The sequence below is a fragment of the Nuphar pumila genome, chromosome 14, assembly GCF_984573655.1.
Source record: "Nuphar pumila chromosome 14, dmNupPumi1.hap1.1, whole genome shotgun sequence".
In the NCBI taxonomy this organism is placed as follows: Eukaryota; Viridiplantae; Streptophyta; class Magnoliopsida; order Nymphaeales; family Nymphaeaceae; genus Nuphar; species Nuphar pumila.
In genome coordinates this window covers 55088202-55111145 of record NC_143262.1, presented here as the reverse complement: position 1 = coordinate 55111145, position 22944 = coordinate 55088202, and the positions used below count along the sequence as shown (strand labels likewise).

At 37.5% G+C, this 22944-nt stretch overlaps 1 protein-coding gene across 2 annotated transcripts in view; it reads left to right on the top strand.

The window, feature by feature from the left end:
* Positions 1–5362: 5362 nt before the first annotated feature.
* The window catches only part of AAR3 (defective in cullin neddylation protein (DUF298)), an 83170-nt gene continuing 65588 nt past the window's right edge, over positions 5363–22944 (top strand). Inside the window, exon 1 of one of the 2 annotated variants that reach the window (XM_089986612.1) lies at positions 5363–5648. In XM_089986612.1, coding sequence (XP_089842738.1) covers positions 5579–5648 — 70 coding nt within the window. In that variant the 5' untranslated portion in view covers positions 5363–5578. The remainder of the gene's footprint in view (positions 5649–22944) is intronic. The other variant, XM_089986613.1, reaches the window with a different exon arrangement.

Here is a 22944-nt window from a genome sequence, read left to right as displayed (position 1 = left end):
TTCGTTTAGGTTCTGTTAGTTTCATAACAACTTTACCAAGTTCAACGTTTATTTGGACCGTACTCAGATGCTGTGTTTTAAATGTCCGTTGTTTGATGACAATGTGCGGACAACTTAGACAGTCATGGATAATGGGTTAGATTAGTTCAATTTGGATTGTATGACATGATCCATCCACCATTTTACATGTTTTAACAAGTTTATTATAAATTTTTATCCTGAATATAGATTCAATTACAAAATTATGTCTAAAATCATGGATTTTTGCCCCCAAATATCGATCTCGAATTGAATCCAAATACCAAAACATACAAAATCACATGTAAAACAACTACGCTAACAACTTTTTCGATATCCCAACATTATAATTCGTATCGAATATGAATTTAATACAAACATACATCTAAAATCATGGACAATGGGTTAGATTACATCGTTTTGGATCGTATGACCCGATCCATCCACCATGTTACATGTTTTAACAAGTTCAATCTCGGACAAGCCACCAAACAAGCCCTAACATATGTCTAAAATTATGCATCTGATGATAAAGTCATTTACATGAGAAAGATGAGTTTCTGAAAAATTCCATATTGGTACAGATTATAGCATTAGCAATTATCACTATCAATAAAGCAAAGTGACCACTGAGAGCAATTTCTGGTCATTGTTGGCATATGTTTGACACAATGGATCCATTAAAATATGTCATGAATTAATGTGTACAGAAGACACAAAAAACAAAGCAATTGAGTACCAGAAAAGAGGCTTTATTAACACACAATATGTAATTTAAGATTTGACAAGAAAATGTAATGTCATTTATCTGCTAATACATGGGGAGCGACTAGTTGACATGGTTCAGGGCTCAAAAGCGTGCAGCTATGTCACACAGATACTCCATTTGTCTTGTGTTCCATATCACTTTATATGGTAGTCATATTGAAAAGTTGATAAAAATGGTTGTATCCACATATGCACATCTGCATCCATGTGATGTAGGTGGGCAACTGCATGCTATTCACAGAACTCAAGGTGAAGCGTTGAGCAAAATTCTTATGCACCAATAACAACCTGTCATTATGTTATTAATACGAGGCACTGGGAGACTTACATACAAACGTTGCAGAGACAAAAGCAAAAGAATTAAGCAAGAGGAGTTCCACCATTTTGAATCTCGTATATTCTTTGATTAGAAGGAAATATATTTAATTATTCTACATATAAGAAGCTCAGAACATTTATGTAGTCTAGGTGATGACCATCTTTAAATAAACATCCAAACAAAAAAGACAAGTGTACCTTCTACTGAATGAAAGATGATCCCTTCTGCTTGTCTCTGCTTCAATTCAAGCTTTTCATCAAGCAGGAAAGTTCTACATGGACGAGCCATCTACAAGGGCATCAGTTGTCACTTCGGACCTACCCAAGGCGTTGATACTTGTGGATGAACATGTAGGTGCCTCACTAAAACCTCTGACAGTAGAATAGACAAGAGGAAAAACTGTCACTTGGGAACCTGCTACATTCACCAAAAACAGACAGCCCAATGCCGTTGTCAACTCTCAAACTAGATGTCCGACTGAATTCTTAGCAGATTTCTTTTGTCCATCAGTAGATATGACTTTCTCCGCCTCATCCACTGAAGGGCTTGCAGATGAAACCTCAATCTCAATTTTGGTACATTGTTTAGCTATTGACATTGAAGGCCATGAAAAACTTACTTATATATCACAATCACGTGATTCAAAATCTATTTTCCATAAAATAAACGAGATAGATCACATCTATAAGGTCTAATCTGCAAAAAAACTTGGAAAAACTGATATATTTGCTGCAATTTAATGTATGTATAGTCAACTTGTGATCTCACAATGCAAGTTGTTTTGACTTGATCTAACATCAAAGATGTGTTCAACATGGTCAATTTGTTAAGGGCTGTCTCTTAAATTATATATTTTAATGAAAAATATGTTTATTTTCATTTGAAAAATATCTGTGGCATGGATTAGTTGTTACAATGATCTCGATGCAGAGCATCTGATGATCACTGCAGGTTTTTTATGGGATCACTTCTCAGAAAGCAAACTTTAAAATGAGATCTCCATAATCCCCATGTTTGATCTCCATTGTTACTTGCCTCCCTCCCTTTTCTTGCACTGTTCCAAATACAATCTCTTTGTTTGATTCACAGCTTGGTTTGTAGTCTGAGCCACCGATGAGTAATGGCACAAAGGATGAATTCAGTCCGGGTGGTGATGCTGCTGTTGATGTTCGGGTTCCCAATTGTTGTAATAAGGCCGATCATGGCCGTTTTGAATATGACGAGTCTTCTCAATTTCCTTAAACATGTTCTGCATTTCGAATATGATGAATTTTCTCAATTTCCTTAAACATGTTCTGCACAGAAACTATGGTTCAAGTGATTTTCAAGAGAAGAACCAGAAGTTATGCACAAAGACTAAACAACTCTCAGTGATTACATATAAGGAGGTTCTTGGATGTATACCATTGAATTTTCTTAGATACTAGGATCAATTTGGTGCAAATGGAACAGGGTACTCACATTCTGTAGTGAAAGTATGGTTCCAACTCTTCTTTATAGCAGAGCCAGCATGTAACCAAAAAAACCCAGCTCCGAGAAGCACAACAATCCCTGCAACAACAATTCACAACTTCCATTATATTTAAGCTCCACCAAGAGCCAACTAATAGAAGAGAATCTAAACTATAAACATGAGAAAAACAAAAGGTGCTGCAATTTAATCGAATTACAATCATCAGAGTGAAGTTGAATCTCTCTAATTGTCTGTTTGCCATGGTCTACAACAAGCAGAGAACAACTACTTCCAATATATATTACTTTAAAATCATTTGAAAACTTTGCATCTTCACTTGGCCCATCAACATGGTCACCTATGCTCCATTTTCCTCCCGCTATAGTTGTAACTCCTATAACAATTAAGAGTAACCACACTGTAATTTCTTCTACACTTAGAATGAAACAAACAACATCATAAACTACCCAACAAAGATTGACATCACTTATCTTAATACACTTGCATGATTATTCAGAACATTCAGAGACACTGTTCTACTAACAGAACATACATGAGAAGAAAATTAGAGAATTCAGTGACACCAATAATCTTTCATTTTGTTCTTAGCAGAATGTAGTGAAAGCCATAAGATGATACAAAATAATTATTTTATTTTTCTTTCTATCAAAATTTTCCTATAACGGTTGGGTTATATCAAGGATCTGCATTAAGGTCTTTCCTATTTGCTATAGTGATGGATGAGCTTATGAGATCAATTCAAGAAAATGTATGTTGTTTGCTGATGATATTGTTTTGATTGATGAGTCTAGAGCTGAGGTTAATGCTAAGTTAGAATTATGAAGACAAACATTGGAAGCAAGAGGTTTTAAGTTGAGTAAGAGTAAGACATAATATATGGAATGTCGGTTTAGTAAGCAACGAAGTAGTGATGGGAGTGTAGTGAAGCTCGGTGAGCAAGAAATACCGGTGAATGACTGTTTCAAATATTTGGGATCTATCATTCAAAAGTATGGAGAAATTGATGGAGATGTAAATCATAGGATAAAGGTTGGGTAGATGAAATGAAAAAGTGCAGTTGGACTGTTGTGCGATCGTAGAATACCATTGCGGTTGAAGGGAAAGTTTTATAGGACGATAATTAGGCCCACTTTACTATATGGTACGGAATATTGGGCTGCTACGAGACATCATATTCAAAAAATGAGTGTAACTGAGATGCGTATGCTTAGTTGGATGTGTGGAAATACAATAAAAGATAAGATTCGAAACGAGGAGATACATAAGAAGGTAGGCGTTGCATCCATTGAAAATAAGACGAGAGAGAATCATTTACGGTAGTTTAGACATATTCGACGAAGGCCTAATGATGCTCCAGTTAGAAGGATGGAGAAATGAAAAAATATATTAGTTAAAAGAGGTCGGGGTAGGCCTAAGAAGACTTGGATGGAGATGATAGGAAATGATATGAATGCTTTGAACCTCACCAAGGACATGCCATTGGATAGAAATGATTGGAGGAGAAGGATTCATGTGGAAGACCTAGAATGATTTTCTTTTTTGGTTCATATCGCCGACTCCAATTGTTTTGAGATGAAGCGTAGTAGTAGTAGTTGTTGTTGTTTCTATCAAAATTTAACAAAAATCTAATGTGTGCGATAACAAAACAGTTTTAGTCATTGTTCCTCTCATGCATTGGTGGCTATAACAAAAGAACAAGGATGACACTTCACCCACTTACAAAAGCCCAAAACCGCTAGCCATTTGAATCAGGACAGCCCTTAAAAAACCATAATAAATTAGCCACCCCATATCCGATAACTAAGAAGGGTCCGGCTGTATCCGGCTAAGAGAGTGACTGGAAAATGAGGTGGAAAGGTGCTATTTGACATGCATGACACTTAACCCACCACCCTATCACCGTAAAACCAACAGAGGGCCTTAGAAAATAAAAAAGCTTTTCCTGGCTAGACCTAACACGACCGCAACCCTTCCGGCCATGTGGGTGGCCAGAAAAAAGTGGTGTTCAAGTGTCATCTGTTTTACGACGGCACCCCAAGACCGTTTTCCACTCTATGTGGCCGATAGTGGTATGGTAGGGTCATGGTGCCGCTTCGGTCCCCTCATGTTTTCCTCCACCCAACCAAATGGGGCGTGGAAGAAACAAGGAAACAAGGAAGAGAAAAAGATGACCGGAAGTTTGCCTACCTTGGTGCAGTGGAAGCCGGGGATGGTATCCGGAGAGATGGTTGGTCCTCCCCCCTCCGCTAACTCTACCAAAGGCGATCCCGCTGCAAAGGAAAGAAAGAGAGAGTTGGGCGAGACAAGGGTGCGCCCATCGAGGCATTGTTTTTTTTAAAATTTGTTCCTCCCGTCTCCGTTCGTTTTATAACAGGGGAGGGGTGGAACGAAAATATCACAGTAATATGGATGCGGCGGACAACGTTCTGCGCGCGCATCCGCCGCGTCCCTTGTTAAAAAATATGTAATTTTGAGGCTTTTGGTCCCCTGCGACGCGCAAGATGCGCCATCAAACATATCCTAGGTATCCCGGGTGTTTCACCTATCCTTTGGAGCAGCTGTGTTCGGAACACTTGAGACAAAAAACAAAAATGTAAAAAAAAAAAAAAAGAGTGGAAAACCTAAGATAAACTCGACTCGTTTAGCGAATTTCTGTGCTCAGCCAAGGGTGTTCAGACAGGAATTTTAAATTATTTTTAAAAAAGTAGCAGTTGAATGTAATAAGCCAAATTTGTGGCAGTCTTCTATAAATTGACAGTATTTTAGAGATGCGAAGCTCTTCCATATAAATCCAGTAAATCCCCACGACATCTCTCTCTCTCTCTCCGGGCATTGGCATGCCCACTGCCTTCAAACCCTAGCATCTTCTCACCCAAACAAGCAAGTGATAGATAGAGAAAGGAGGGGAAGGGAGAAGATTTTGTCCTGTATCTCTTGGATGCAGAAACCCTAGACGCCTTTCTTTGGTTTCGCTTTGTGATTCGGTTTCGTTGGAAGCCATGGAAGGTGGTGGCTCATCTCCCTTGAGCTCCGCGGACGCAGTTGCCGATATCTACTCGAGATATTCCGGTAAAAGCACCTCCTTTTTTTCTCGATTTCTTTTTCTTTCTTTTTTTTTTTAAAACCCTTTTCGGTCTCGTTTCAATTTTCTCTGTTTTTCTGGGATCGATTTTTTCTTTTCTTCTCGAGATGGAGTTGATTGGGTGTCTGTTCTGTGTAAAAGGTGTGTTTTTGGTGTGTTGTGGAGTTCAAACTCCACCCATCTTTGTGGTTTGTTCAATAGGCTCTGTTTACAACTGGGTTTCTCCGTAAAACATGGTTTAGTGACAATGCTATGGATTGAAATAAGTGATTTCTCAGTGAAATTCACACTTGTTTGAAGCTGCATGGGTGTCTATTATTGGAGTAGATGGTAGGATTGCGGCCCTGTATTAGTGGTTTATGTGGCTTGAGCAATAATTTTGGATTGAGATATAATTTTTATCCTATTGAGCGTGGAGGCTAAAATGCACCGTTTGCAAAGATGGGCGTAGATAACTACCGCTTTATTTGGGTTGTCCCAGTTTTCGTGATGCATAGATGTATAAAAACACCTTGATTTGATGATGTTATGTTTATAAGATGGATCAAGTGGTAGCAAAAGGTTGTTTCGCATCCCAGTTTTGCAGTATAGATTTTTTAGTTAAAAGCTTGGCATCAACTGTAAAAGACCCTATGTTTTTGAAGGTGGAGTTTTCATGTGTGGATGGATGAACCACTGTGTAGTAGTTGGTGCAGGTTGCCCACAGATCCTCCGTGATGGTTTCTTCTTTACTTGGCTTAGCTTCTTCTGGTACCTATTCTTCTTTTATATTTGAATGGTTTTACCTATTCCTTATGCCATGTAATATTATAGTTGAAGACCATAAAAAATTAGCTTGTGTCTGGGGCAAAGGTGGGAAAACGTACTAGTTCTCTGCTTTCCTTTGGCTGCATGACGTGCTGCATCCATGGAGCTTTTTCTTGCTTAGATTGAAGTGATGACATAAGGGGATGTGAAAGATGGTGGAAAAATGGGTTTGATACGAGGAATTTTGCTTTTATAGTCTGCCATTGCTCATTTTCACTAAAACAAAAAGAAATTAAAAGCTGCCAAAAAATTTTAAGCTACTCATCTAGTCATTATTGCTCGCCATTATTGAATATGATAGTAACTACACAACTGCAACAACAACTACTATGATGATAATTATGTGGATAATGACCCTTGCATTTTGTCACGCTGGCCTGAATCATGTGGTAGTGAATGTGGATAATTGCAGTTATTTTAAATTTCCTGATGAACTTATATGAATAGACATGCTTGGGTACGATGCATATCTCTCCCTTTCTTCTCTTCTCTATCTACCTATCTATGTGTCACTCACATATCATGGTTGGGAATATTGTTGATATTTCAGAAATATCGTATCATTTTTGGGAGATATTTGAGCACAATAACTTTTAGACATTCGTTTGAATTACTATGCTTCCAAAGTATCTTGAAAGTATAATAATACTATCAAGAAAATATTTGGAATTATTAAGAAACTGTCATGATGTTCTCTTTTCTGTTTTTCCAAGATAGAACATTTTCATTGGTTACTTTTTTTTTTAACAATATAGATTCTTTTCTAGCTCTGTTTTCAAATTTTTGTAAAAAATTTGAAATTTTGTGGAGATCTATGTTAGACACTAATAGATACATGGTCTTTTCTAGCTCTGTTTTCAAATTTTTGTAAAAAAAATGAAATTTTGTGGAGATCTATGTTAGACACTAATAGATACATGGTCAACGACATAAATTTCCTGGTTTTGCTTCTTTTCCTAGTCTCACTTATTTTTGCTATCCATATCTCATTCCTTCTAGATAAATAATGTCATTGAATTCAGTGTGATTATCACCATAAAAGATCATGGGGGTTGGGTACCTCATTCAAAATAAGGGATCACCATTTTAAGCATAACTGCATCTTGGTTTTGGCAGTTGAGAATCACCAAATTGCAGAGGCTTTATTGATAATTCTTTTACACAATATGAGTTGGCAATCACAGAAGATGACTAAGAAGTCTGGGCTTGAAAGGCCTAGAGAGATATCACCATCCACATTCATTAAGGCCTTTGGAATTCATATTACCATCTCTAGGATTCTGAACATAGATTCCATTATTGTCCATGTAATTTCCACAAGTATTCCCAACATGGACATTCAAGAAGGTTACCATCTTATAATGTTGAATGAGTAATCATGCTAAAAAATGGGGGTTGGCAAAGAAGGCACGTTGACTGCTTCAAGTTTATCAGGGTGACGTGGTTACAACCTTGAACTTGATCAATCTTGATATGCCAAAGTGGGGGCTGCCCATAATTTGCTGTGAAACATATAGTAATTGCTATTGTCGGATCGGGCATTGTAAGATCCGGATCTAATGGGAAATGAGCATTAGGCTAAATGAAGGAGATGAATTGTAATTAGAGACTCATCAATGAAAATTTAGGAACTTGTTTTGGAGGTTCCCTACCCACTAAGTGACTCTCTCTCTCTTCTTCTTCTTCCTGAATTGTGAGCATGTCATAACTTAGGCTACTGTTTTTGATAGCATCCAAACTAAATGCTATCAATTGGTATTACAACCATCTAGATCAAGGATTCCGAACATCATGAAGTGTTGTAATTGGTGACAAAGATGGTTAAGATCATTGATTGAATTGGGGTGAACATTGAGGGGCACAATGTTGGAATCTAGTTTTGATCAGATTGATGCGATATGCGATCACCTATCTGCAAGGTTGAAGGAACTTGGGCAAGGTTCCTCTGTTGAAGTGCCATCCTTGTCCGAAAAAGATGAGTTCATAAACAATACCTAAAGTGCTTGCTGCCCTCACCACACCCAGTTCATAAACAACATTGAGGGGTAACATGTTGGTCTTATGCATGGTGCAGTGGTGGGGCTGTTTGTGACACCCACAACAGCAACCTCTTGTGTTTGCGTTGCCCAAATCCTTGCAAGACGTGGTGCTTTGATCTGTAATGCCCTGAGTGACTCTTGTGCTGCAACTATTCACCTTATCTCATCAAAATACCATGGGAGGTGATACTGGCTACCTGCATTCATAGTGTTGCAGAGTTTTTTCTGGCATCTTCCGGGTGATTGCCAGATTTAGGGCAAAGAAATTCTGGAAGCCATTTTTTGAGGATGGGAGAAGGGCACCTATGACCTACCTCTACCTTCACGTTTGAGGTGGTGGTGGTGGCAAAGGTTGAAGTCACAGTTAACATCCTAACCAAAATGGATTCAAGTGTTCGATCCAAGAGGTACAAGGAGAAATGATCTCTATCTTTAGAAATGATCATGCTCAGCTACAAGGAGAAAATTCAACCTGTGAGAGTTTCCAACATTCATCAGATGCTCAAAACTGTGGTTCACAGAGTGCAGGTTCACACATTCTTTGACTTGTCACTTTATTGAAGGCATGGACATAAATCAGGAAGCATCTGAAGTGCTGACCTCTGATCTTATCCTCCATGTTGTGTCATCACGTGTGTGCCTAATGAACAGAAGCATAAATGCTCCACCGCTTCAAGTGATGGCACTCAAGTTGATAAGGATTTTCTTGCTAAAGAGGCTACAATGAAACAACAAATAAAAGAAAAATTATGTAACAAATTAAATCAGAAACTTGGCGAGAATGCCTATCCAAGTAGATCCCCCAAATTTTGCATCACAATATTCTCTCAAATCAGTGGAGTTAGAGGATAAGAACCTGCCAAAATATGTAGTATGAGTATCTCTCACATATCTAATGATCTTTAGAACAACCAGATTAACCTAACTTGGATAAGTCATAAACTGGCTCACTGCATGCACGACAAACATGATATCTAGTATAAAGATAGTCAAATAAACCACACTGCCCAACAACTATCTGTACCTAACTGGATCCTCTATCATCTTTCCATCTTTGAGTCAAAGTACTATTGGAGTTGATTCTCCTAGTATCATTTGCCAACCTTGCTTTAGCAACTGACTCAGTTGTATACTTATGCTGAGACAAGTAAAATCCTCTCTTAGATTATGTAACTTCAAGTTCAAGAAAATAGCTCTAGACTCCTAAATTTTTCATTTCAAATAAACTTGCTAGTCTCTTCTATGTCTCAATCCTTTAAATGTCTTTACCCGCTATAATCATGTTATCCACATATAGTAACAATATACATCTCCCACTAGTTGATGAAGACACAAACAAGGTTGGATCATGATTGTTAAGATATGCATATTTGCATACACATATATGTATATAAATATATATAGAATGTGTATATACATTATATATATATACATTTCATCATTGTAATAGTTAGATACCTAATAGGGGTATTTTAGTCTTTTTACAACCTTGTAATATGCTGTGCCCATTAGGGGCACAACAGTCCTTTTTATTTTATTTTTATAGAATAGGATTTTTATCAAATGTTGGGGGCATTTGTGTAACAAGCAAATAGAGTCATTGGGACCTCCCCAACAACTCTATTTCTAGCCGTTGGGGAGTGTCCCAACGGCTCTATGGGCTCCTTGTTGTGTATAAATAGAGAACTCCCCCTCATGTAATTCTAATGCTTTCTCAAGCATTTTAGCAATACAATTTCTTATATTTTTTGTTGTGCTCTTGGCCCATAAGTGGCCTATGTGTATGTGTTTATGTGATTGACCCATAAGTGGTCCTTGTGCTTTTGAATATTGTGTTCTTGTAAGCCCATAAGAGGCACAGGGTTCTTGTTCTTGTTTCATTACAATGATGATAATGTTCAAATCTTCACAATGCTTTTGATATTGAAAGCCCCTGAAACATCTCCATTTAAACTTCTTAATCCAGTTTTCCATTCAAGAAAGCATCCTAGACATTCCATTGCCACTGGTTCCAATTCTTTATTGCTATAATAGCTAATAAGGTCATGATGGTTGTCATATGCACTACATGGGTAGATGTGTCTGCATAGTCAATTTAAAACTGTTTAAAACTGTTGACTACATTGCTTTGCCATGAGCCTTACTTTATATCTTTCAATAGAGCCATCTGCTTTTGTTTTAATCATGTAGACCCACTTGCAGTCAACTGCATTCATTCATTTCCTCATGGAGTTTCACCAAGTCTTATGCTTTCATCATTTTGATGCATTAAGCTCTTCAGCCATAGCCTTCCCTATTCCTAAGAAGTTCTATCAACATAAGATCTAGGCTTATTATAAGAATGGTTCAAGCCAACGAAGCATGGTGGTTAGACAAAAAGGATTCATATAAAACAAAACGAGTAGGAGGGATGGAAATATAAGTGCTATATTGTACTTGAGGAGAAGATGGTTCATGTGATTTTGATTCATGATTAGTTGGTGGAGCATTGAGATTAGAGTCCATGGCCTCTACTTGATCTAAGAAAGGGACGAGTTAGACGCTTTCCTTTCTCCTGGTATACGTTTGAACAGGTTTGTCTCTATGCACGTGAACTTCATTTTGCATATCTGAACCCTTAGGAAACTGATCTTGTAATGAACCCAACTGACCCTCGAAAAATAGTGTTTTTTTTTTAAACAATTGCGGAAAACCTTCCAAGGACCTAGGGTACATTAAAGATTTAATATAACCATACCACAAACCATTCCATGAATTGAATCAATTAGAAGTAATAAATTGAATTTTATATAATTAATCAATAAGTTACAACAACAACAACAACAACAACTACGCCTTCATCCCAAAACAATTGGGGTCAGCGATATGAACCAAAAAAGAAATTCATTTTGGGTCTTCCACATGAATCCTTTTCCTCCAATCATTTCTATCCAACGCCATGTCCTCGGTGAGGTTCAAAGCATTCATATCCTTTCCTATCATCTCCATCCAAGTCTTCCTAGGCCTACCCCGACCTCTTTTAACTAATATATTTTCCCATTTCTCCAACCTTCTAACTGGAGCATCATTAGGCCTTCGCCGAATATGTCCAAACCACCGTAAACGATTCTCTCGCATCTTATTTTCAATGGGTGCAACACCTACCTTCTTACGTATCTCTTCGTTCCGAATCTTATCTTTTATTGTATTTCCACACATCCATCTAAGCATCCGCATCTCAGCTACACTCATTTTTTGAATATGATGTCTCTTGGCAGCCCAACATTCCGTACCATATAGTAAAGCGGGTCTAATAGTCGTCCTATAAAACTATTCCTTCAACCGCAATGGCATTCTACGATCGCACAGCACTCCAGTAGCACTTTTCCATTTCATCCACCCAACCTTTATCCTATGATTTACATCTCCATCAATTTCTCCATACTTTTGAATGATGGATCCCAAATATTTGAAATAATCATTCACCGGTATATCTTGCTCACCAAGCTTCACTACACTCCCATCCCTACTTCGTTGCTTACTAAACCGACATTCCATATATTCAGTCTTACTCTTACTCAACTTAAAACCTCTAGCTTCCAATGTCTGTCTCCATAATTCTAACTTAGCATTAACCCCAGCTCTAGACTCATCAATCAAAACAATGTCTGTCTCCATAATTCTAACTTAGCATTAACCCCATAATTAATCAATAAGTTGAATGTTCAAAATATGAAAGTTGTGTTAAAATGTAAAACTGTACATTTATGTATATATAATAATATTATATATATATATATATATAAATACATTTTTAATTTCTTTCTTTTCTGTATTTTTTTTTCCTTTATTTTTATTTTTTGTCTTTATGTCATCTAGTTCAGTTTGAACTAGAATGACTGTTGCTAGTCAAGTCCTGTCCAGACTTGACTAGCAATAGAGCTGTTGGACTGACACAGTCCAACAGCTCTTAATAGAGCTGTTGGACTGACACATTCCAACAGCTCTAAATAGAGCTGTTGGACTGTGCCCAACAGCTCTATTGAGTCCTCTTTCAGCTGTGTATATAAAGGGGTGCAGCCCCTCTTGTATTTCACTCCAATGCTTCTTAAGCAATTGGTTTTTCATATCAATAAAGAATACATTTTTATTTTTATTTTGTTTCCAGTTATACCCTTTTTAAGGGTTATGCTTTAGTGTCATTCTTGACACTTGCTCTTGTTAATCAAAGCTCGTGTTTCGAAGATCCCCATTTCATTTCATGGTATCAGAGCCGCGGAAGTACTAAATCTTGAGGAAAAGCTGCCTCGGTTTCCGTGCCCGTTTGCAAAAGTGTTCGCCACTTGAAGAGAAGTGTTTTATCACTTCATTGGAGAAGATTTCACATCTTGTTGTATTGTTTTTTTTTTTTTTCTTTCTTTCTCATTTTCCTTCTTGTTTCTCTTCTATCCCTATTCTTTCTCTCCTTGTAATCGATGGATGACAATGATAAAGTCACCATCATGCCTATGAAACTAAGCGATACGAACTATGTAACATGGGCTTCAATCATGAAGCACCATATATGGGGAAAAGGCTTATGGGGGATTGTGGATGGTTCCGATTCGGAACCTAAGCTATCTCTTACTAAAAAGGAGGGAGATAAAGACGTCCCTCTATCGGAAGAAGAGAAAATCAAGGCTATTGCCTCATACGAGAAGAAATGGAAAGAATGGAGAATATCTCATGCGAAGATAATGTCATGGCTTATCAATAGTGTTGACATTAAAAAATGCTCAAGTCTTGCCAAATTTGATCATGCCGATAAGGCATGGGAATACCTTAAGAATATGTATTCCCTTAAAGATATTGCACACGTGTGCAACCTCCAAGAAAAAGTTCGAATGATGACACAAGGAGACAAAACTATTCGTGAATATTACAATGGGTTGTCCGAACTTTGGGAAGAACTTTCCCTTTTAGAACTAAAGTGGCATTGTGCCGAAGACATCGAGCTTCGTCAGAAACAACTCGATGTTGAACATTTTTACCAGTTTATCACTGGATTAAGGCCGGAATTTGAAACCACTAAATCGGCCCTACTTCACCGGGGAAAAATTCCTTCTATTGTTGAAACTATTGAAGAGTTAACAATGGAAGAAAATCGTCTCCGGAAAGGTTCTTTAAAAATTGAAGATGATTCCGTTTTAGCCGTGTCTAGACCAGGGAATCATGTTCGATCATATAGGCCTCCTCACTTTAACCGACAAAATGGTGACTATGATAAGAAGAAAGTTATTTGTCATCACTGTCATGAACCGGGACACTACAGGCCACAATGTCCCAAACTTAAGGAGCTGAGAGAAAAAAGAGCTGCAATTGCTGGATCGGAGCCTAAAGATGAGGATGCACCAGTTTCCCTGGCCCAACTAATGGATATCCTTCAGCCTCTCATCAAAGGTGCCTCTTCCTCATCTGAAGCTTCAACCGACGCAGCAGCCTCATCTTTTTCTGATTTAGGTAAAATTTCTTGGCTTCTTGACTCTGGTGCATCTTTTCATATGACCCCAAATAATCAAAGTCTATCCAAATGTGTTAAAAATAAAACAAGTGTGTCAAAGGTCTTTACTGCTGATGGGACTTCTCTTGAAATAGAAGGAATAGGAGATTTTGAAAAAATTTATAAAACAAAATTTTTTTTTATTCCAGAAATTAGACATGTTCCCAAATTAAATCTAAATCTTTTATCTGTATCTCAAATTTCTGATTATGGGTGTAATATTTCTTTTTCTTCTCATGGTTGTTGGGTACAGGATCGCCAGTCAGGCAAGCTGATTGGGGAAGGCCATAGAGAAGGAGGACTCTATTACATGGATTTTTTGGAAATGCCGAAGAAAGCTTTTTGTTATAATATTCAAAAAATAGAGTTGGAACTGTGGCATAAGAGACTTGGTCACCCACATATAGCTAAAATCCAACATTTTCCAAATCTAGGGAAATTTTGTAACTCTGAATCATTTGATTGTAAAGATTGTATTCTCGGCAAAATGAAAAGATTACCATTTCAGAACAGAACCTTTTTCTCTTCAAGACCACTTGAATTAATACACTCGGATGTTTGGGGTCCTGCACCAGTAATTTCTAAAGGAGGATTTGTTTACTATGTTATTTTTGTCGATGATTTCTCCCGACATACGTGGATGTACTTTCTTAAACATAAGTCTGAAGTATTTTCATACTTTCAAACTTTTCATAATATGGTTAAAAACAAATTTCAAAATGATATTACTATTTTTCGCACAGATTCAGGGGGAGAGTTTTTATCAACAGATTTTCAAAATTATCTTAAATTGCATGGCATCACACATCAAAGATCTTGTCCTTATACACCTCAACAAAATGGACTGGCAGAACGAAAACATCGCCATATTATAGAAACCACTAGAACTTTATTAATAGCAAATCAAGTCCCTAAAGACTTTTGGGCAGAAGCTGCCTTAACTGCCACCTATCTCATTAATAGGATGCCATCTTCTTCGTTACAAAATATCACTCCCATTGAAAAACTTATGAACATTTCTCCAGACTACTCTAGATTAAGAATATTTGGGTGCAAATGTTTCATATTTACTGACAAAAATGATAAACTTTCCCCTCGTGCGATTCCCTGTGCCTTTTTAGGATATGCTGAAAACCAGAAAGGTTATAGATGTTTTGACTTCAAAAATAATAAACTATATGTGTCTAGAAATGTTTCCTTTCTTGAAAAGGAGAGCTTCTTTGATTTTAGAAAATTAAAAGACGTCACTGAGTACTCCTTTTTGCTAGATCTAACATCAACATCTGATGAATATGACCTTGATTGTAACTTTGATGATGATCCAAGAATTATTGATCTTAATGTTGAAAATGAAGAAGTTCATAGAGATACTAGTATTCAATATTCCAGGCGACAAGAGTCTAATACTCCATGTGCACTTGAGAAATATTCTAACATTCCAACTAGACAATCATCCCGAATCTCGAGGCCTCCAGAAAAGTTTGTATCATACGAGTCTTTCTCACCCACATATAGGGCAGTTATTGCATTAATTCACTCATATGAAGAACCATCCACATATTTTCAAGCAAAAAATGATATCAAATGGATAGAAGCCATGAAAGTTGAATTAGATGCACTTGAAAAGGCTTCTACATGGAATATTCAAGATCTTCCTCCAGGGAAGAAAACTATAGGATGTCGATGGGTTTATAAAATTAAAATCAAGAGTGATGGTACTCTTGAAAGATATAAAGCCCGTTTAGTAGCCAAAGGTTATGCCCAAGAATATGGGATTGATTATGAAGAAACCTTTGCTCCGGTGGCTCGTATGACTACTGTCCGAACCTTAATTGCCTTAGCTTCTATCAAAAAATGGTCTATTTTTCAAATGGATGTCAAAAATGCTTTTTTAAATGTAAAGCTAGTTGAAGAAGTATATATGGAACCCCCTCCTGGTCTAAGTATTCCTAAGGGTAAAGTCCTTCGCTTAGAAAAAGCTCTTTATGGACTTAAACAAGCACCAAAAGCTTGGTATGATAGGTTTAGTCGTGTTATGATTGATATTGGTTTTCAATTCTGTTTAACTGACACTGCTTTGTTTATTAAGAATTCTGATGCAGGGATCATTGTGCTTCTTCTCTATGTGGATGATATGATCATCACCGGAAGCGATAAACAGGGAGTTGAAACAATCAAAACACTTCTTAAATCTCATTTTGAAATGACTGATTTGGGCTTGTTGAGATATTTTTTAGGCATTGAAGTTGCTTATTCTCCTAGAGGATATTTATTATCTCAGACTAAATTTGCTTTTGATATTGTTTTCAGGTTTGGTATTACTGATGATAAGAAAGTTGACACTCCAGAAGTTGTTAATGTTAAAATGAAGATTGATGATGGAGAACTTCTTGCAGACCCTACTCCTTACAGACAGCTTGTCGGGGCACTTTCCTATCTATCCATTACCAGACCAGATATAGCACATGCTGTTCATACAGCAAGTCAATTTCAACATGCTCCTACTTCTGTTCATATGGGAGCAGTCATGCGTATTATCAGATACATCAAGTCCTCTATTTCACGAGGACTTTTCTTATCTTCCTCCTCTTCTCTTGATTTAATTGCATATACTGATGCTGATTGGGGAGGTGATCCCAATAACAGACACTCAACCACTGGCTTTTGTGTCTTTTTAGGGGAATCATTAATCTCGTGGAGGTGTAAAAAGCAGCAGAAGGTATCTCTCTCATCCACCGAAGTTGAATACAGAGCCATGGCAACCACGACCATGGAAGTAGTTTGGCTCCGACGACTGCTTGCTGACATGGGAGTTGAAGCAACAAAGGCTTCACAAATGTGTTGTGATAACAAAAGTGCGATCTACATTGCCAGTAACAGAACATTCCACGAACGCACCAAACACATCGAAATGGATTGTCACTACGTCAGAGAGGAATATCTACACGGGATAATTGATCTGCCATATGTCACTTCAGAATATCAGTTAGCATACCTCTTTACAAAGCCTCTCGCTGCTCCCCGATTTCACTTTCTCTTAGACAAACTTTCGCTCATTGTACCGTAAGTTTGAGGGGGAGTGTTAAAATGTAAAACTGTACATATATGTATATATAATAATATTATATTATTATATATATATATATAAATACATTTTTAATTTCTTTCTTTTCTGTATTTTTTTTTTCCTTTATTTTTATTTTTTGTCTTTATGTCATCTAGTTCAGTTTGAACTAGAATGACTGTTGCTAGTCAAGTCCTGTCCAGACTTGACTAGCAATAGAGCTGTTGGAATGACACATTCCAACAGCTCTAAATAGAGCTGTTGGACTGTGCCCAACAGCTCTATTGAGTCCTCTTTCAGCTGTGTATATAAAGGGGTGCAACCCCTCTTGTATTTCACTCCAATGCTTCTTAAGCAATTGGTTTTTCATATCAATAAAGAATACATTTTTATTTTTATTTTGTTTCCAGTTATACCCTTTTTAAGGGTTATGCTTTAGTGTCATTCTTGACACTTGCTCTTGTTAATCAAAGCTCGTGTTTCGAAGATCCCCATTTCATTTCAAGTTGACTCAATCTACTCTTGCGCACAAGTCAGAACCCAAGCACCAAGTCACAAGCCTTGAGCCTTCCAGCCAACCTGTCCCACGCATCACTGAGCATCTGTGCCTGTAAAACAGTTTTAAAAAACGGGTAAGAATCGAAGTCTTCATACAAATTCCTCTAAAAATTCAACAATACAGAAAATAACATAAATTAACTCATGCATAAATTTATGAGAAAATCACAATTTATCATTTACCAAAATAACTTACCATTCACACATTTCACAAATTCATGCAAAATCAAATATTCAGAAATGCATGGAGCTAATGCTGAATAGTAAAATATGTGTGATTCAATGCACATACATGAATAACTTCTTAAGTTATTTATCAGAGTTGCTTTTGCATGCATGTTCCTGTTAAATGCACACAAATTTAATTTTTACTTTTCTTTAAACCCGCGGATACTCAAAACGAGCATAATTTTCGAGGTTCAAGTTAGTTTTCAAGTATAATTTAACACACAATTTGTATTTTAATTATTAAGTTTCACACTTGTTCTTTGATCGATATCAAGAATCAACACCATCAATCGGAACATTAGGAATCAACACCTAATGCCGAGACATCAAGGAAATTAACATCCATTGATGTTACTTTCTTGGTATACTAATAACTACAATCAAGTTAACACCACCACCCCAGGCAAAGTGGTCGAAAGCTTCCTAAGGCCATAGCTGGGAACATGAAACCTCATATTGGGTTCTGGCGACATAATTGCATATAGAGTTTTAGTATCCTCACGGTCCCCCATGACCGTTATCTAAGATTCTAACACTGGAGAAGGGACATCAAGGAAAAACATAATTACACTGTTTAATCTCTTTTACCATTTAAATCAATTTCAAGCTCTTTACACAAGAACCGTTTTGCAAATCAACATGCAATAACAATTTTTTAGCCTTGACCTCACAATTTAATAGTGTAATCAGTGTTATTAAAAACGCGCCTCAAGGCGCAAAAAGCACGCCTTGCCTCAAGGTGAGGGGCTTTGTGCCTTGAGGCGCAGGCATAAGGTGCAAAAACCTTGAGGCACATGCCTCAAGGCGAGGCCCGCCTCAAGGTGAGGCATACGCGCCTCACCTTGTTTTGGTCAAATGGGGTCGCTATCCAAATCTACTGCATCAGCGAGTTCCGAAACGTCGACACCATAGGAAACATCGGCAATGGCCTCATCGTTCGAGTGTAGAGAACGGCGACGTGGTTGTTCCTGCTGCTGAGATTATGCAAATGGATCGGTCGATGGTTGTCGACAACGAAAACCCGAGCGAGTGGCCCCAGATTTAGAATCCACCGCAGGTCATGGTGGCACCCCCCCCAATTAATCAAGAGGATGGAGATGGCTGATCATCAGATCAGGTCTGATCCATAAGAAACCAGGTCACAAACATAAGCCCCCCCCCAAAAATCTTCCAGGGGGCGCTGCCTCCCTACGGCCCCCCATGGACCCCCGTCCGTTGACCACGTAGCGGGACTCGTGCCGGGGGGAGCTCTCGGACCCCCCTACTGCAAGGGCAAAAAATTTGAATCAGGCTCCACAACTCATCATTTAGACGAACCGACGTACCTTGAAATCTGAAGGGTTTTTGGGAGAAGAAAATGATTTTTCGGTTCTTCCTCTGTAGAAGAATGGCGAGTAGCCGAGACCCAGAGAGAGAGAGAGAGATTTTATCTAGATTTTGATAACACTTATGCTTCGGTTTTGCATCAGTTAACTTCATTACTTGCTGAAATTTGATTGAACACAGAAAGGGCCCATGCTTTCTCTACTACATATGGCTATTCGCTGGATATTTTTTTAGCTCGGTTTTTTTTTTCCTGCAAATGCGGCAAGAGATCAATTTAATTGAAGAGAATTTTGGTTTCTAATGTATGAAAAACAACATAAATAAGAAGATCTCGTGCTGTGAGAGAATTTTGGTTTCTTAGATACTTAATTAGATCAAGTTGTTGCATTAATGTTACTTTTACATGTTAAATTCATATTTTTTCAGTATTTATTTGAGATTTTTTATTTCTTGTTGGTTGTTGCTTCATCAATAAAATATTTTTTATTTATTTATAATTTTAGATATTTTTTATAGTTTTTTTTAAGTTTTAAAAAAAAAAATTTGAGGCTTACGCTTTACGCCTCGCCTCAGATTTTAGTGGAGCGCCTCGCTACGCCTCAACGCTTTTCACAGCACTGAGTGTAATTAAATTTTTGGAAAACCAATAGTTTTCATAAATTATTTTGCAATGCAAAAACAGTTCAATAACATTGGAGCAACACATGTTCCTAGCCTACATAGGCCCACAAGTGGTTCACACATAAACACTAACATATTCTCAAAAAGGGATTATTAAAGTCATTCATATGATCACAGACATGCAAACATCTAATTAAAATCAGATTCATGCGTATGAACAGTAAACTGCAAACTGATCTGTTTAGGATCAAATTTAGGTACCTAATCGGTTGACAAGACTTCAGCTGACAATAAAATATATATGAACAAGAGTAACAACCCCAACCTTAGAAACAAATAAGGATGATCCATCTTCTGTGCAGAGAGTACCACTACAAGAATAGCAGCTGACTAAGATGGACTTATGTAATCATATATGAACCAACCAGTGGAAAGATCAAAGATTCCTGCTAATGGAGTGGCATAAGAAAAAGAGTGCACAGAAGAGAAAGGTAAGACAATAGACTGGGCAAGAAATTGCTGAATCTGATCCAAGATATGAGAATATGGTGGAGGCATATTATCTAAAGAGTTCATTACAATGAATGATGATTGTTGTGTATTGCCATTCCCTGATGCTTCATCTTTAGGCTTCACAGTCTTTGCACTAGAAAATGCCATGAATGCCCAAGCTTCTTCTTTAGGATCGAGCTTGTATTCTTTATGTGCCCAAGGTCCTTGTAGCAGTGACAGTGAATCAAACTCATACACTTACAGGCCGTTCTAGCCTACCACCTGGCCTCCAGACTGCTTCGTAACAACTAGAATAGTCTCCTCAGAAGGGTGAACATTGATAGACTTTTTCTTAGTCCCTTCAGCAATAACTCGCTCAAAGTTTGCGCCAATGTACGGAGAATTGGACAATGCAGTATATATCCTATTGTGCACACCGTTGAATCCAAAGCAAAGCTATAAGTCTATAACTTGTATTTGGTTCTTGCATTACTCTCAAGCCTTCTACATTCAGAATATCCTTTGTACTTGGTACATTTTACATTATGGAGCAGCGGGACTAATGCATTCAATGTTTGCTGACATTTCCTGAGTAATACTTGAATTGTCTCATTTTCTTGCCTCAATGCTTTAAGGTTCCACACTACTTGATATCTTCTAATCCAATTAGGCTGCTCATAAATTTGCTTGAGGAAATTTTATGCTTTTACTTTAAATTTTTCAATATGAAGAGCAATGCTTTGCTCCAGTGACACCAAGAGCCATGCCTTTACCTTGGCATTCTCCTTCTCTCACTCTACTATAGCTGGGTCATAGTCTTATTATCTTTGGGCTTGCGTTTCGACCCATCCAAGTGTCGCACCATACACAATGCCTTCAATTGCGGTCTTCATGAATTCTGCCCAATAGGTATACTTAGTTTCATCAAGCTTGAGTCCTTGACTAGAATAAGCTGAATATTCTTGAGTCCTTGACTAGAATAAGCTGAATATTCTTTCTCCTTTCCATACTCCAAATTCTTGTCACACCAAAATACAAGGCCAACAATGCAAACAATCTCAACAACCATGCAGCTGCAACTCACAAGTCACAAAACTAGCCAAATCTAGAATAAACTAGCAGCACAATCACTAATACTTGGGGAGTTTACCATCCCATAGTTCACCACCAAAAAATTGTCTTAACTCCTAAAATACTCTACAAAAAGGCCCCAAATTACTTTCACTATCTTCCAAAATAAAAAGCGATCCAGACAGGTTTAATTTATGGGCATAAAACAAGAAAATATGACCAGAAAATCAAGATTTCTCAAATCTGGACAGAATAACACTCTCAAACCAGAAAAAATGGAAAATCTGTAGAATTCCAATATTTAACAAAATATAATGAGGTTTCATTTGAGAATCCTCTAAAATCAACCTCTATCCGATCCACAAATCAACCAAACCAAAATCCAAAGTACCTAATTGTGTGCGACTCCCAAGGTTGAAGTTATCCCATGCTGGTACATTGAGATTCAAGAGTAGCTTGCAATTGATCTTCTCGCCCCTCTGGAACAGATTTTAAGCCCTCTCAATGCTGCAAATATGATCTATATGTGTCAATGCATTTTAGGAAACACACACACACACACACACACACATATATATATATATATATATATATATATATATATATGGATCCCGCACCCATGATTTCTTAAATTCCCATGTTGCACCTGCCGTGTCTGCACCTATGTGACATATCAGTCACATGTTACAACAACAACAACAACGCCTTCATCCCAAACAATTGGGGTCGGCGATATGAACCAAAAAGAAAATCATTTTGGGTCCTCCACATGAATCCTTCTCCTCCAATCATTTCTATCCAATGTCATGTCCTCGGTGAGGTTCAAAGCATTCATATCCTTTCTTATCATCTCTATCCAAGTCTTCTTAGGCCTACCCCGACTTCTTTTAGCTAATAGATTTTCCCATTTCTCCATCCTTCTAATCGGAGCATCATTAGGCCTTCGCCGAATATGCCCAAACCATCGTAAACGATTCTCACTCATCTTATTTTCAATGGATGCAACGCCTACCTTCTTACTTTTTTTCCTCGTTCTGAATCTTATCCTTTAGTGTATTTCCACACATCCATCAAAGCACACGTATCTCAGTTACACTCATTTTTTGAAAATGATGTCTCTTGGCAGCCCAACATTCCGTACCATATAGTAAAGCGGGTCTAATTGTCGTCCTATAAAACTTTCCCTTCAACCGCAATGACATTTTACGATCGCACAACTCCAGTTGCACTTTTGCATTTCATCCACCCAACCTTAATCCTATGATTTACATCTCCATCAATTTCTCCATTCTTTTGAATGATAGATCCCAAATATTTGAAACAGTCATCTACCGCTATTTGTTGCTCACCAAGCTTCACTACACTCTCATCACTACTTCGTTGCTTACGAAACCGACATTCCATATATTCTGTCTTACTCTTACTCAACGTAAAACCTTTTGCTTCCAAAGTCTGTCTCCATAATTCTAACTCATCAATCAAAACAATATCATCAACAAACAACATACACCACGACACATTTTCTTGAATTGATCTCGTAAGTTTATCTATCACTATAG